This window comes from Talaromyces stipitatus, genomic scaffold, assembly GCF_000003125.1.
Source record: "Talaromyces stipitatus ATCC 10500 scf_1105507295541 genomic scaffold, whole genome shotgun sequence".
NCBI classification, from domain to species: domain Eukaryota; kingdom Fungi; phylum Ascomycota; class Eurotiomycetes; order Eurotiales; family Trichocomaceae; genus Talaromyces; species Talaromyces stipitatus.
Window position 1 is genome coordinate 636968 of NW_002990115.1, and position 14763 is coordinate 651730.

General features: G+C 47.1%; 10 protein-coding genes across 11 annotated transcripts, besides 1 other annotated feature; 5 read left to right on the forward strand and 5 right to left on the reverse strand.

Moving 5' to 3' along the window:
* Positions 1-402: 402 nt before the first annotated feature.
* On the reverse strand, positions 403-1204 carry TSTA_025600 (uncharacterized protein; the record flags this gene model as incomplete). The annotated part of the gene is made up of 2 exons (XM_002479632.1): positions 403-495; positions 557-1204. 2 exons carry the CDS (start codon positions 1202-1204, stop codon positions 403-405), a joined length of 741 nt encoding a protein of 246 aa, XP_002479677.1.
* Positions 1205-1419: 215 nt separating this feature from the next.
* Positions 1420-2928: a mobile genetic element.
* Positions 1514-2541, forward strand: TSTA_025610 (uncharacterized protein; the record flags this gene model as incomplete). Its single annotated transcript, XM_002479633.1, has 2 exons — positions 1514-1544; positions 1643-2541. The coding sequence occupies 2 exons, from the start codon at positions 1514-1516 to the stop codon at positions 2539-2541; spliced, it is 930 nt and encodes a 309-aa protein (XP_002479678.1).
* Positions 2572-3342, forward strand: TSTA_025620 (uncharacterized protein; the record flags this gene model as incomplete). Its single annotated transcript, XM_002479634.1, has 2 exons — positions 2572-3063; positions 3178-3342. 2 exons carry the CDS (start codon positions 2572-2574, stop codon positions 3340-3342), a joined length of 657 nt encoding a protein of 218 aa, XP_002479679.1.
* A 62-nt stretch (positions 3343-3404) lies between these two features.
* Positions 3405-4435, forward strand: TSTA_025630 (uncharacterized protein; the record flags this gene model as incomplete). Its single annotated transcript, XM_002479635.1, has 3 exons — positions 3405-3634; positions 3837-3948; positions 4002-4435. Exons 1-3 carry the CDS (start codon positions 3416-3418, stop codon positions 4433-4435), a joined length of 765 nt encoding a protein of 254 aa, XP_002479680.1. The 5' UTR covers positions 3405-3415.
* A 294-nt stretch (positions 4436-4729) lies between these two features.
* On the forward strand, positions 4730-5251 carry TSTA_025640 (uncharacterized protein; the record flags this gene model as incomplete). The annotated part of the gene is made up of 2 exons (XM_002479636.1): positions 4730-5106; positions 5143-5251. The coding sequence occupies 2 exons, from the start codon at positions 4730-4732 to the stop codon at positions 5249-5251; spliced, it is 486 nt and encodes a 161-aa protein (XP_002479681.1).
* Positions 5252-5633: 382 nt separating this feature from the next.
* Positions 5634-6556, reverse strand: TSTA_025650 (ATP synthase D chain, mitochondrial, putative). Its single transcript, XM_002479637.1, has 3 exons — positions 6500-6556; positions 6030-6425; positions 5634-5962 (listed from the first exon to the last, which is right to left on the reverse strand). Exons 1-3 carry the CDS (start codon positions 6509-6511, stop codon positions 5846-5848), a joined length of 525 nt encoding a protein of 174 aa, XP_002479682.1. The 5' UTR covers positions 6512-6556; the 3' UTR covers positions 5634-5845.
* A 324-nt stretch (positions 6557-6880) lies between these two features.
* Positions 6881-7871, reverse strand: TSTA_025660 (nascent polypeptide-associated complex (NAC) subunit, putative; the record flags this gene model as incomplete). The annotated part of the gene is made up of 4 exons (XM_002479638.1): positions 7817-7871; positions 7395-7653; positions 7264-7322; positions 6881-7208 (listed from the first exon to the last, which is right to left on the reverse strand). The coding sequence occupies exons 2-4, from the start codon at positions 7623-7625 to the stop codon at positions 6881-6883; spliced, it is 618 nt and encodes a 205-aa protein (XP_002479683.1). The 5' UTR covers positions 7626-7653; positions 7817-7871.
* Positions 7872-8044: 173 nt separating this feature from the next.
* On the reverse strand, positions 8045-9225 carry TSTA_025670 (60S ribosomal protein L14). 2 transcript variants are annotated; one of them, XM_002479639.1, is made up of 4 exons: positions 9132-9225; positions 8880-9020; positions 8529-8792; positions 8045-8461 (listed from the first exon to the last, which is right to left on the reverse strand). In XM_002479639.1, exons 2-4 carry the CDS (start codon positions 9006-9008, stop codon positions 8411-8413), a joined length of 444 nt encoding a protein of 147 aa, XP_002479684.1. In that variant the 5' UTR covers positions 9009-9020; positions 9132-9225; the 3' UTR covers positions 8045-8410. The 2 variants fall into 2 exon arrangements, with proteins under 2 accessions (XP_002479684.1, XP_002479685.1); XM_002479640.1 differs by having other exon boundaries at positions 8880-9225.
* Positions 9226-10034: 809 nt separating this feature from the next.
* Positions 10035-11484, reverse strand: TSTA_025680 (ER to Golgi transport protein Yif1). Its single transcript, XM_002479641.1, has 3 exons — positions 11092-11484; positions 10478-11038; positions 10035-10422 (listed from the first exon to the last, which is right to left on the reverse strand). Exons 1-3 carry the CDS (start codon positions 11365-11367, stop codon positions 10222-10224), a joined length of 1038 nt encoding a protein of 345 aa, XP_002479686.1. The 5' UTR covers positions 11368-11484; the 3' UTR covers positions 10035-10221.
* Positions 11485-11691: 207 nt separating this feature from the next.
* Positions 11692-13802, forward strand: TSTA_025690 (signal sequence receptor alpha subunit, putative; the record flags this gene model as incomplete). Its single annotated transcript, XM_002479642.1, has 3 exons — positions 11692-11904; positions 11972-12257; positions 12309-13802. The coding sequence occupies 3 exons, from the start codon at positions 11692-11694 to the stop codon at positions 13742-13744; spliced, it is 1935 nt and encodes a 644-aa protein (XP_002479687.1). The 3' UTR covers positions 13745-13802.
* Between the last annotated feature and the right edge of the window lie 961 nt (positions 13803-14763).

The following is a 14763-nucleotide window of genomic DNA, read 5'->3' on the forward strand; positions in this document are numbered from 1 at the left end:
TACCATGCAAAGACAGTAAATGAGTGGTTATCGGATGATCGGATTTTACATGGAGACAATCATACTAGAAGTAACAACAGAACAAATCAAGGACTAGAATCGCATTACAACCAAACTGCCCAACCAAACAACAAAGATTGGCGTAGCTCTGGGAGATGTGATGATGCTAATCCTTTGCATTGATATCTAGCTAAGGGTGCCTATCGACGAGAATATTGAGCATGGAGAGAAAAAGGGAAAAGAAGCTCGTTCCAGTGGCTCCAAGAACTCTCTTTTTACCCTGTCCGAGCTCCTAGCCATCTTTGGCACAGATGAGATGATTTTCTAATACGGCACCGCTAGGGCTCGTAGCCCTATCCAAGCACGACTCGGCGCCTGTCCGGCTCCGCGTTCCAACCCTGGCTATTCAGCGATCACAGGAGAGCTGTCGATCTTCATGAAGACTCGATGCATACTATTATTAATATTTTCCGGCTGTAGTGGCACACTGGCAGGCTAGTTAAGTGGTGGATCTGAGTCCCTTAAGAAATCAATCTTGAAAATTCTGCCATTTCACCATGCGGTCCTGCAAATTCAGAATGTCCCCATCGACAACGAACGTTCCATCACCACGATGATGGAACATCTTCCCACCCTCTCCAGGTTTCTTGTCCGGGTTGATCCACGCCTTAACAGGCCGTAATACCCACATTGAGTATTTGCTGACCATCTTCGTGTCTTCAACCACACACTCGATGTTGGAAATGATATCTGAACCTCCTACCAGTGGTGCCTTGACTCGAGCGCCGGGCAGCGCATCCAGCCCAAAGCGCTCCCATTTGCTCGTCAGGTTGGCATCGTCGGCGGAGCAATTCCCAATATCAACAACAACACCAGCCATCTCGACGGATGGGACGGCGAGCACACACTCACGGTTCTTCTTCAAAGCAGCAAAGGACGCGTCCCATGGGCCGAGTGTGATGCCGATCAGAGGGGGAGACTCGTGCTGCATTACCATGTGGAATCCAATAGTCATCACATTGTGTGTTGAGTCGGCCAGTGACCCTGTTGTGACCAGCAGCACGGGGCCGGGTTCGATGAGGCGATAGACTTTGGAGGGCGGATAAGAGTCTAAACCAGGTTGCTTCTTGGAACTGGCATCGCTTTTGGAAGATGAAACGGAGGTCTCGTCCTGCTCTGCCTGTGCTTTGCGTTTCGGAGCCATGGCAAACAGTTGCCTTCTTTTAAGTTCTGTTTGGTTGGTATTTTGACAGCGGCGGGATAAATGGTACGGGAGATGCCTGGTAGATATGTACATACTTGTCGCGTCGCTCCCCCCACCCTAGACCGGGTGGTGGTCGGCCCGGACTCAAGGGCCAAAATCTTCAAAATCTCAACTTGGCATTTACAAACGTCAAAACCAGAGCCAAAAAGACCCCTAAATTATATAAAGAAGAGGAAAAATTGATTGCGAAGGCCCTCAGTGCGTGCCAACACGAAAAAAAACCGAATTTTAGCAAATTATCGCGTGAATATGGGGTGTCTCGCAAAAAACTGTCCCGTCGGTGGCATGGCTTACCCTCTCGCTCAACACGCCCACCTACGAGGCGCCTATTATCTCTAGATCAAGAAAAGGCACTTATTCTATGGATTGAGTATCTAGATAATATAGGCGCGCCTCCTACGAATCAGCAAATTGAGGAAAGTGCGAATTATTTGCTCGGCAAAGATTTCAGTGGTCCAGGAGAGCCCCCTCGTGCCGGAAAAAATTGGGTACACGATTTTATCAAGCGCCTGCCAAAACAATATGTACGAATCGTTCAAAAACCTCAAGAAAAGGAACGTACCGTTGCAGAGCATTATGGTGAGGTTGAGCGCTGGTTTATTGACCTCGAGCTCGCTATACAACAATACAAAATTCGCCCACAAAATCTGTGGAACTTCGACGAGACCGGATTCATTGTTGGACAAGGAAAAGATGAAGCGGTGGTAACAGCATATCCAAAAACATCAAAAAGGGTATCTAGCCTGTCCTCTCGAGAATCAATTACTGTCATTGAGGGTATAAATGCCGAAGGAAAGATTATACCACCTTTATTGATTCCAAAAGGCAAGGTCCATTTGGAGGAATGGTACCGGCATATAAAAGATGACGACTGGCTAGTTGCACCTGCTTCGAATGGATTTATCACAGATAAGATCGCATTCGAATGGCTTCAACACTTTGACCACTTCTCTAGGCCCGGGGCCTTCCCGGATTGGCGGTTACTTCTTATGGATAATCATACAACTCATCTTACTATACAGTTCGTGCAATATTGTGAAATTTGGCACATTCGCCCATTCCGATTTTCACCTCATTCTACGCATTTTTTACAACCGCTCGATGGAGTGCCATTTCAACAATATAAACATGTTCATGGACGGGTTGTGAACAAGATTGCACGCTTAGGTGGCTTCGATTTTGATAAAAACGACCTTTTTGAAGAACTACGCGATATCCGGATAAAGACATTTACCACACGAACGATTCGGCACGGCTGGAGAGAGCGAGGAATTTAGCCTCTTAATCCTCGGCTTATACTTGATATGATGCTTCAGCCAGAGGAAGCATTTGAAGCACTTGTTGCTGAAGGGGATGCACTAAAAATATATGGCGAAGCGGATGACACTATTCCCAGCTCACCAACTACAAAATCAATATCTCTACCGTCAACCGCCGTAAAACTACGTCGCTATGTCAATAAGATTGAAAAATCGATTGACGGTATAAAGGATATTCTTGACGAAGTAAGCCCGGGCCTTTCACGCCGTATAAAAGTGGTTAATCAAGGCAGTCTCACCTTGGCCGAATTAGGCGATCTACACCGTGAGAGCTTTGCCAAGGTTCGTGATACAGCAACGCGCAAGAATCAAAAAACTACAAAGCGCCAAGTCAAAGCGAGCGGTATACTCTATGTAAAAGATGCGAATCGCCTCATAAAACGCCGTCATGATGGGGATTTGTTGAAAATCTATAAGAGCCATGTCGTTGGCGTGCCGCAGCCGATGGAAGAAGCGGCTTCAACAGAGCCTCAAAACAGCGTGTTTTTCTTTGATACTCAGGGAAATAGGTGAACAATGCTTGTATTTAACACCTGTCTAGTTTTTATATGCAATTTATATGGTGTTGGTGGACTGTAAAACATTTTACATGAGACTTCATATTTTCTGGCCCTTGAGTCCGGGCCGACCACCACCCGGTCTAGGGTGGGAGGCGACGCGACAAGTATTGCTTATTGTCCGGCTACCCCATCTGATCCGTCGATCTTAGGGCTCGGCTCGTCACGAGAGCGGGAACGCCCGCTCCAGGAGCGGATCTAGTCCGCTCGGGGGTTGAATGCAGGTATTTATTTGGGTTCTTTCTATGATCAAGTCAATAACTTGAGCTGCGATTATGGTGAGAATATTAATGCTCTTCATTCAATCCCAGTTTTTGTTAGACGAAGCCATTGCTGACGCCTTCATGCAGAAGACTGCAAACAACTCGTCACATTCAAGCGTGGTTCTTATGCGTAACACCACGTCCTCGCATGAACAACATCAATATCGCCAAGAAGAAGCTGAATTCCCTACGCCTACGGGTCGTACCATTACCGGCCTTCGTCGGGTGCTGGTATGCGTGCGGCATACCACTCTGCGTATCCAACTTTGTCTACGGCCTTGACGCAACCATCGCCGCGGACGTTCAATCTCCCATCGTCGAGGCATTTGGCTATATCGACCAACTATCTTGGATTGGATTCGGGTTCCCACTCGGTTCTGTGACCGTCATCTCTCTGTGTGGGACAGTGTACGCCAAATTCAATAAGAGATAGGCATACCTAACTTCATTCGCCATCTTCGAAGTGGGATCTGCTCTCTGCGGCACCGCTCCCGATATGGATGCTCCCATTGTGAGACGTGACATTGCTGGAATGGGTGATAGAGGTTTGTTCACGAGTGCTCTGGATCTCTTATCTTAACCACCTTCACCACTCCAGGGGAGCGCGGCACGTACATAACTGAATGTGGTCTACACTGGGGTCTCGGTGCGGTACTCGGCCCGGTCGTGAGAGGGGGCTTCACTAGTCCCTCTTTGACCTGGCGGTTTTCCTTCTATATCAACCTTATTATTGCGGCCGTTTTCATCCCGGGCACTCTACTTGCCTTGCCCTCAGTCGACCCTGCCGCTGGGGTCTCCCTCGTTGACCGACTCAAACGTTTCGGCTTGGTCGGCTTGGTCCTCGGCGCTGGCACCCGGGTCGCCTTCACCATGACGTTCACCATGGCCGGCGAACAGTGGCTGTGGGCTGATGGACGGACTATTGCAACCATTGTTGTTTTCGGTGTCCTTTTCGTTCTGTGGGCTGTCCAGCAAACCTTTTGTATCTTCACTACGACTGTGGACCGATCCGTTCTCGTTCACCTGCTTTGACATCGGTCCCAGATTCTTCTCTACATTGCAACTTCCGCCAACATCACCTCCCTCTTCATTATCGTCTGCTACATTCCTCTATACTTCCAGTTCGTGCATGGCGACTCGGCGCTGGAAGTGGCGGTGTGTCTTCTTCCTTATATTGCCATTGCGGTTTCATTGAACCTTGCCTCTAGTCACCTTCTCTCTATGGTTAAGTGGTTCAAGCCCATCTACGTCATATCGGGCGTCTTCATGACACTCAGGGCTGCCTGCTCACAGCCTACCTAACGCCCCACTACAAACGAAGCGCATATGTATGGCTTCACCATTCTCACCGCCGTGGGCACCGGTCTCACGTTGCAGATTGGCTGCGCAGTCTCCAGTTTGGAAGCTCCAGGGCAAGAGAGTGAAACGCTCACTTTGCAGAGCTATGCCCAGATCAGCGGGTCCGTCTTCGCTCTCGTCATCGCGGGCCAGGTCTTCCAGTCTTACTCGGTTCGGGGCCTCACCAAGGTGCTGGCGGGCACAGAATTCACAAAAGCAGATATTCAGAGCATTGTGGCTGGTACTCGGAGCCTTTTGTTTCAGGGACTGGACCAGCGCTCAAAGACAGCGCTACATTTGTCATATATCAACGCTATCCAAAGAGTCTTCATCTCGGTCTGCGTGAGGGGCGCATTCACATCCTTGTTTGTCTCTTAATGAAGCATGATAAACTTTTTCAGTAGAGGGGAAGCTCCGTATATTGCTCACTTAGATCTCGGTGGAAATTTGATCTTGTACAGAGCGTCAATAATTGCTATTCATGGAAAAATAGAAGAACTATTTAGATAATGGATAGAGATAAGTGGCGCTGGAGGATTGATATCTACTATATTCTGTACCATGGATGCCTTTGGGACAAGGAATTAGCTAAACGGTTGGCCTTGTTGTGCTCGTGCAATTGATGTAGACAAATTTTGTGTACTGAGGATGATCATTTTCGGGGTTATCTTTCGTGCTTATTCCCAGACCCATGTTGGGATGGAAACCTCTTCATTTGGCTTTGGTACGAAAGAATAAGTATTTGTGGAATCATGAGCGATTGACATCTTGAATCGAGGTTATCGCATGGGAATGTGAATAGTGCGAATATCCCGGTAGCCGTTGGAGCTAACTTACTAAACTCTTAGTTATTCTTAGATCACGCTGTACTATATCAGCACATGGCCATATTCAGTAGGAATAAATGGAGAATATATTAGTAGACAAATGAAATACAATTGTAAACTGGGTCTTTCAACCCCTTTCGAGAAGACGCATCTAATTGAACAGTTGGTTGGTTTCTATACAGGAACGACTAATATACCACCCCTCCCTTTGCATAGACTTGAAAGTGTCCAAAGAGATGAGACGAATTGAGTCGTTGGTAACAGACAGTATATCTGTTTACAGGATGGAAAGATCTCCGAATTTCTCCTTGTATCCAGCTGGCATCCACTTGCCCTTTGACACGAGCGAGGCAGTCTTTTCGTCAATCTCGGGCTGGGCGGTAGCGACCTCATCCTATAATATCATTAGTATTCCTTGCCTTCAACTGAAAAGAAGAAATGAGAAAGAATGAAAAACGTACAACAGTGAGTTCATCAAACGGCCTAGCAGTCTCAATATTCTCCAAAGTCTTTTGCAAATTCACCAACTCCGCCTCCACACGACCCTTGGTCTCCTCGGCACTCTTGATAGCCTGAGCCTCAAAGGCATCTATAGCCTTGAGCTGACGGCTAACGTCATAAGTAGCAGGCTTGAAGTTCTTGAAGTGGTTTTCGATTTCGTCAATGACGGCCTGGTTCTTCAGGGTCTTGCGGTAGTACGCGAAATCGACAGTTTGGGGCTGTTCAGAGAGAAGAGTAACTTTGCGGCGGGCATCGTCGTTGCGCTTCTTGAAGGCTTGGAGGGACGCTGCGGTTTGGCCGCGAAGGCCGAGAGAACTGGTGACTTTGGTCCAGTCGATTTTGAGAGCGGCGCTACGCTGTAGTTACGTCAGTATGGCCAATTGCATCCCTGAAGAAACATTATAGTGAGAAAGCTAGTCGTAAAACATACTGGGGCAGCCATTGTGATTTCGTTGTGGTTATGAGCGGAGAAATAAGCCTAACGTGCAAACTTGATGCTTCCGGGATGTTGAGGAGGTTGTTGTTCTTTGCCGAAACTGTCACGTGATTTAAGCCGCCGAAACCCGGGACAAACAAACTCGACAAACATCTAAGTCATGAATAGCTAGCTACAATCAACGACCGTTGCATTTACCTTATGGATATGTATAGTTTGTGGAAATTTTTGATTGATGATATACATGATAATATCATGGAGCATCAACATCAGCTCCACAATTGAAAAAAAAAAATGATAAGCCTAACTAGCTAATAGGGCTTATTTTTGTTTTGAATTTAAGACATCATAAAGCAAGATCGCATGCTAATTAGCCTATATGCTAAGCGCCATAATCGAGTTGACGATATCGTTATCGTTCTCTTTCAAGGCTTTGACGGCCTTCTTTCGGGACACACTGGCTTGAGCCATGACAAGTTCAATGTCCTTGGCCTCGAGACCGGAATCATCAACCTCCTCGCCGTCGTCTTCTTCTTCTTCCTTCTTGGCCTCGGTCTCGGGAGCCTTGCCCTTGCCCTCGTGGGAGTGGTCGTGACCGGCATGTGCGTCAGAGCTGGCAGCGGCCTCGGCGGCGGCAAGTTGTTGGGCAGCGTTGACCTGAGATTGGGCATTCAAGTCTTCAATCTTGGCCTCACCGAAGATGCTATTTACAGTCAGCTCATGCCACTCCCTCTTCTTTGTGAACTGGGTATACGTACATCCAGGTGTTGGAGGAAGGAGAGCGGTAGACATCGGGCTGGTTGATGACGAAAAGGATCTGTCGTTCGTTAATATCTGTAATCCACAACTCTCTATACTGCTAAAAGTCCAAAGATTCATATCGACTTACGTTCTTAGGTCGGCGGAGAGTAACACGAGTAATACCAGGAACGTGCTTCAATCCAAGCTTTCCAATAGCCTTGCGAGCCTTCTTTTCGTTGCGCGAGTGGATGGTAACGGCAGCACCACCGGGGATTGTGGGTTCATCGCCAGCTTCAGACTCGGAGCTGCTGCCAGCGTCCTCAACACCGGCCTTGGGAACTTCCTCGTCGGGGAGTTCTTCGACTCTGGGGTTGGCCATTTTGACTTATGTGAACTCCGAAAAGCACCTATTGAGCAGACAGCGATGTCAGTATTCGTTGCGCTTTTAGCGATGTGGTCGAAGTAGTTTATAGAGAACGTGATGCTCTTTTGAGCGGGCAGTGGGCAGAACGACGGTCGAAAAATTTCTAAAAGACACAATTGACGACACAAAACTGATATATGACGTACCTGAGCGTTGCTGGAGGTTTGATGGCGAGATGTATAATTTTGGTTGTTCGTTGGTGGTGCAAGCAAGCTGTGTGAATTCCCACATTCAATTGAGGGCCGATGCGACTCTTCCCGAAAGGAGTTAGTTGGCTAGCCGAAGTGGTGCCTCAGGCACATTTTACTCTAATACATCGTCGACTATCTTATATTTGAATCATAGTCGCAATACATTTTACATTGACAAAAATTGAACAAGTAAGGACATTTCTTCGTCCTGATATTACTTTTCATTTCGTTATTCCGTAATTCTCAGAATGAAATCGGCATGTCCTCTTTGCCGTGTCCTCCAGTATCGATCTGTAGTACAACGAAGAAAAGAAGAAAAAAAATGACTCAGTTTAGGACTGTCGATTAAAATTGTCCCGGATATCAGAAGCCTCTTTTTTCCCTTTTTCTCTCAAATAAGATGGATGTGTCGCTGTTCAAAAAATAAGTTTATAATGCAACAACAGCGCATGATCACATGAACTCCAGCCATTTTTGGAAAACCACCCAACTCAGAAGAAAAGAATCATCTCCCCTTGTTTATTCTCCCCGGAACCTCTTCTTAGTAATTTAAGCAGAGGCTCTGATCTTGGCGTGAGCCTTGAGAACTTCGTAGCGGGACTGTACATCAAGTCAGCAAAGTTGTCCATATATGCCGAAGCACTTCTTCTACCGGGTTTTGTCATACCTGTTTCTTCAATCGCATAACCTTGAAGCGCTCAAAGTCGGTCAAGTTCTTTCGTCGCTCAACCTGAGCATTCTTCTTAGCCCAGCTGGAGGAGGCGAACTTGCTGTCGATTTCCTCCTTCTCCCAGAGCTTGCGGACGGGGCCAGTACCGGCGGCGCGAGGAAGCTTAGGAATGACGAAGGGAGTGAGAGTAGCGTGGGACAAGGGGAGGGCGTGACGAGGAACAGTCTTCTCTTCTTGAGTGGAAGGACCGTCGACGAGCACCTATATTCATAATCGTTAGCGATAGTTGCTTTAAATCCTCCTCCTCCCGAAATCATGTATTTCCATGCAACGTGCAAATCGACATACCCGCTTGTGGTCGATAATCTCAACAATGGTGGCCAGCTTGCCAGTGTATGGTCCTGAACGGATGAGGACCACACGGCCGACCTCCACGAGTTTCCATGACGTGGTCTTGATATCGATATTGGCGGCCATGGCGAGGACTGTCTGTAGTCACAAAGATGTTACGTTAGCGAGGTCGTCTTTTTAATGCGTGTCGGTTGAATTGTCAAAAGTCGTCTATGTGTGTGGATAATGCGAAGGAAAGCGAAAACTCACGGTCGACAACTCCGTTTGTGCGGCGGTGAATGATTGTTGTCGAGAAGAACGTTTTAACAGTCGAAGTCGTACTTACTGTGCAGGCTTGGATCGCGAATTTGGGTGGAAGGGGAGAGCGAGCCCACAATGAAGTTCTCGCTTAGAGATGGGCCAATCAGCGGGTGGTACTGGTTGTGTGCGGATTTTTTTGGTGCGCCCATCCTCTTTAGGGTTGCCTTGACTGTTTAGGTTAGCTTGACTCTATGGCGGAGGGAGTGATTTTCCATGCCGACGGAGCTAGTAAACTTTTCTTCACAGTCAACAAAACGTTTTTCATGTTTCTTAAGAGCTCCATGGCCATCTCTACAAAATAACAGCAACTCGTTCAATGCGCCAATAAATCTTCAGGTACATTGAGCAACTACTAATTACATGGTAAGTCTTGAGTTATAGTCGAATTCCTTCAGCTACATGATGCGGTAATTTGCGATTGACCCAGTCTCTGTGAAGCCCTCGCCGGGGTTTCTATACAGAACTGACGTGTGATATTCAATTTCTTACATATTCTGATTTGCTTCATCTTTCAACTTCACTGTCCACCGAACTATCTGTTGGCACTTTACTAACGTATTATCAGATACAGGTTATATTTTCACAACGGCCTGAATACAGCTCAAGCCTACCTGAATCGGTACGTTCATTCCAGCCCAGTCACTCCTCTGCCTATGATTACACTATGTTATGCCTAGATAGTAATTGACGCCTTTGGCGCCTGATATTTCCTTTAATCACCAAGATCTCTGAGGGCCCCTTTTCATTCAAGCTTTATTCCGTGCTTTCTAGTGGAACCACGCTGACGATTATTGTTGCAGATTTCGAGACGTCGCTCTTGTGTCCTTTTGGAGACATTAATCTAAGGCAGTTGTAAATTCTAGGGTAGTCCAGATAGATGAATGCATCGTCATGATCACATTAAATTACACAGCTCTACATGCTAATGATATCACTCCATATGTCATACATTCCTATATAGAAATCCAACACCGCTCGCTTTAAATGTCCAGACATGGTAGCAATCCATTATAAATGGAATCTGTCTGCCGGACCAGATTTAAGATGCAGTTGCTTTTGCAGCAGGAGGACCTTCCCGTGACAGAACCCACATGAAGATAAACTGGACGACGTAAGAGTAGATGAAGAGGAATTGTGTCCGGCGGTTACGTTGGGCGCGTGCCACAGTATGCATAGTGCCCGAACGCATCGGTGCATCGCCGGTTGAGTCAGGAAGGAGAACATATTTTAACGATCGAAGCTATGGATCGTTAGCAAGCAATATAAAAGCAGCCCATTGGTAAGTTGACACGTACCAGGAAAAAAGCATTGGCAAGGAAGGTATAAATGAAAACAGCCCAGCCAACCCAACCACCAGTCCCTCGTCCCGGAGTGATAATCCCAGCTGCCAGCAAGGTGACAATAATTCCAACAAACTTGTAACCCGAGTAGGCCACCAAGTCAAGCAATTGAGAGTCATTGCTGATGGCGAGTATATACATAGCGATTTTCAGGCAAAGGATCTCGAATATTACGACTGCCATAGCAGTTGTGGTAATAGAGCCCAGTAACTCCGGGTGGAAGCTTCCGCGCAGACCAGCCATGACAGTACACAATAGAATATACGTCACAAAGGCCATAGTAGGGATGTACATATCAGGCGAGTTCAGGTCGTCGCGCGGGGGAAGGAAGACAGAAGCATAATGTTGCGGCTGCAATTGACCGTCTGGACCTGCTGTAGCAGCCATTCGAGCCTGTTGTCGTGACCAGGGCTTATGGTACCAGGGAAATAGCACGAGCGAGAGCTTGTTCAGGACGTATGAGTTGGAAACGTTAAAGTAATGTTTTAGCGCGGGTATCGAAACGTAACGGTTTAACTGAATTTAGTCAGTTTATACGGCCAACAGCGAGACTTCGTCATATACTGCACATTTTGTTCCATATATTCTTGGCCTGCCATCATCGCCGTCTTGCCAACTTGGAATCCCATTTGAGCCGTTGGATCGGTCATGAACCCTCCAAAGTTTGGCGCAAAAGTGCCACTGGCCCCTTGAGCTGGGGCCGGCTGGTAAGGATTGTCATATCCGGATTGAGAAACTGGGGGTGGTGGTGAGCGCATCATGGGCACTGTCGAGACATGCTGCGGTACTGGGTGGTGAAGTGGAGGAGACTGCGCTGGGAGCGGAGCGAAGGGAGACCTTTGCATTTTGACCAGCGAGTGACTATTTGAAATGAATGGAAGAGATCAGAATTATACACTCATCGAAGATCTGTAGCTGGTGGTGGTCCTGAGAGGATACGAAAAATGGGTGTAACAAGGTAGATAGATTGAAGTATGAAATGTTGATGTGCTGCTGGACAAGATAGAAATAAGCTAACGTGGCCCGTGAATTGCGCCTGCCTCAGGCCTAGAAGCTCCCCACCACAGTCCAAAGATTAAGTCATGACGGATAATTAGCACTTTATCCTTTCAAGCGCACATTTCATTTCACAGACGATCAAACAGCTCGGCGTAGGATAAATTCAGATCATGCTGGACGCTTTTGAAATTGTCACCACTTCTGGTGTGGTTTTGTGGTCCCGATCGTATGCTCCAGTGGGCTCGCATATCATCAACAGTCTTATCAGCGAAGTTTTCATTGAGGAAAAGGTCATTCCTACAGATGGCGCTTCAACAGCATTCAAGAAAGAGAAATATACGTTGAAATGGCGAAGAGCAAAGGATCTGGGCTTGATATTTGTGGTATTTTACTTTTCATCGCATGTTTACCATGTTGTATAGACAGAAAGCTGATCTCGAATTCTGTCAGGCCGTCTACCAGTCGCTCCTCCATCTCAGCTGGGTTGACAAGCTATTGGACAATATTGCAATCATATTTGTGGACGTTTACAAAGATCAACTCAAAAACACGAGAGCGAGGATATACGAGTATCCCTTCGATAAATATTTCGACCAACAAGTCCGAGAATTGGAGGATACAACTGGCCCATCCATTGAAGAGTACACTGGCTCATACTACGATGGCAAGAAGAACCCTCTAGTTGCTTCGGATAATGGTGGCCCACCTCCTCCATCAGACCCTTCACTTCTTTCAGGTATGTACAGAAACCACTTTTGGTTTTAATAAATGTACTAACAAACAAAAGCGCGGCAGCAAGCTGCGCAACCCGCGGCGGCGACTTCGAATGGAAGCTCGCCAGTCGCTACACCACAATCCTCTAGACCCGCGACTCCCTCCACAAACCACCTTCTGACGGCGAAACCCGGTCCGGCTGGTCGAGTATCGCGACGCGCGCGCAAGGCAGCAAATTCTAGCGCTAACGTTTCCTCCGGAGATGAAAGTGTGCGAAAGGGAAAATCTTCGAAGGAGAAAAAGGCTCGAAAGTGGACTGCAGAAGGCCTCGCGGATGAGGATGACGGTGTGAACCTGGACTACTCGGCTGCTGCAGACGAAACAACCTCAGCCCCTGCAGTGGAAGCCGTGGCTCAGGATACATGGGGTCGAAAGACAGCCAAGGGACAGTTCGTTTTGAAGGATCTCGGTGATGAGGTCCACTCGATTCTGGAAAAAGCGGACTCTGAAAAAACTAAATCCGGTGGCAGTAGTGGGATTGTCGGGTCCAGCTTTGGCGCCATTGGTGGACTCTTCCGTAACATTGTGGGAGGAAAGATATTGAGAGAAGAAGATCTCGAAAAACCTTTGAAGGCTATGGAGGATCATCTCATGAAGAAGAATGTCGCTCGTGAAGCTGCGCTACGCCTGTGCGAGGGCGTGAAACAAGAACTTGTCGGAAAGAAGACGGCTAATTTCCAGAGTGTCGATGCCGCTTTACGGTCTGCCATGGAAGCTTCCTTACGGAAAATTCTCACTCCTACGTCGTCCTTGGATCTATTGCATGAAATACAAGCTGTTACAGCACCTACTGCAAAAGAACAAGCGCCCCGCCCCTATGTTATCTCTATTGTCGGTGTAAATGGAGTTGGCAAGTCCACAAATCTGAGCAAGATCTGTTTCTTTTTACTGCAGAACAATTATCGCGTATTAGTTGCAGCCTGTGATACCTTCCGATCTGGCGCTGTTGAGCAGTTGCGTGTACACGTGAGGAATTTGACTGAACTCAGCGCTCGCGAGAACATAGGCGAGGTCGAACTTTACGAGAAAGGATACGGCAAGGACGCAGCAAACGTTGCCAAAGACGCCGTTGCTTACGGGGCTGCAAACAAGTTCGACGTTGTATTGATCGATACTGCCGGGCGTCGACACAACGATCAGCGACTAATGTCCTCTTTGGAAAAGTTTGCGAAATTCGCCAACCCGGACAAGATCTTCATGGTTGGCGAAGCTCTTGTTGGCACGGATAGTGTGATGCAAGCACGAAATTTCAATCAAGCCTTTGGCCCAGGACGCAATCTCGACGGCTTTATTATTAGCAAGTGTGATACTGTCGGTGACATGGTGGGAACGCTTGTAAGCATGGTTCATGCCACAAGTATCCCAATTGTGTTTTTGGGAGTTGGACAACATTATGGCGATTTACGTGGATTGAGTGTTCCATGGGCTGTCGGACTGCTGATGAAGTGACAGGTCTTGTATTCTTAGACGTTCTCAAGAAATGATATGCAAGTATCAAGTATTAATCATAATTCATTTCCAACTGTATATTGAATAGTTTAGGGAAAAGGGAGGATTATTGAGGTCGCTGATTAAGACCTTTCATGGATTGGCAGAGGTATCTCTACCCAGACATTGTGTGTCGTAATGATCCCCAGAGCCATTATAGATAGGCCATGTCAATTGGGGCTGAAATTGAGAATTGACTATCATCAGTTCCAAAATACCTAATTCATCACCACCTGGGCGTCGGCCTTCCACAAAGGCGGCAATATGTCGGGTTTATAAGACCGCGATGATCCCGAGCAAATTTCTAGATCTCTCAACATCACCCTCAAGAATCAGCTTAAGACTAGCATCTCGCCATATCAAGATTATCCAGTTCCAAAATACATCGGATATCTCGGCTTGGAGTCAAGGTAAGTGAAGATCTTTCAGTGTATGACAGCAAGTCACTAACATTCTTGAAGTTTAAACATCCACATTAAATCAGAAAAGCATCGAAAAATTCAAAATGCCATACATCGAACCGAAGCATAAATACAGTCAGGAAGTCATGGACTACCTATTTCTGTGGCACCTCCGCTTATGCCATTGCCCCCTCGAATCAATCCTGATAATGGCAAACGAAGCTGTAAGGGGCATGAATCCACCCGATAATTTGCCCACTGAATCTGAGCTGGGGCCGTATCGTGAGCGTCTTGGTTGTTCTGCTTGTTTTGAGATGTTTGGATCTACGGCGGGGCCTACTCCTGAACAGGCGGCTTGAGGAGAACGAGATGAACGTCATCCTTGGGAAAGTATAAGGGATGTTGTTGGTTGAGCTCCGTGAGGTCTCATCTTTTGGAATTCATGGTGTGAAGTGATTGGGATGGAGGGTAGAGTTTACGAGAGATGGATCATGTTGAACCACATATCAAAAGACTGCTACTAGCCTGAAACTCCTTTTTTATTGACATTCAATATTGACATCAACATTGTCAGACAAG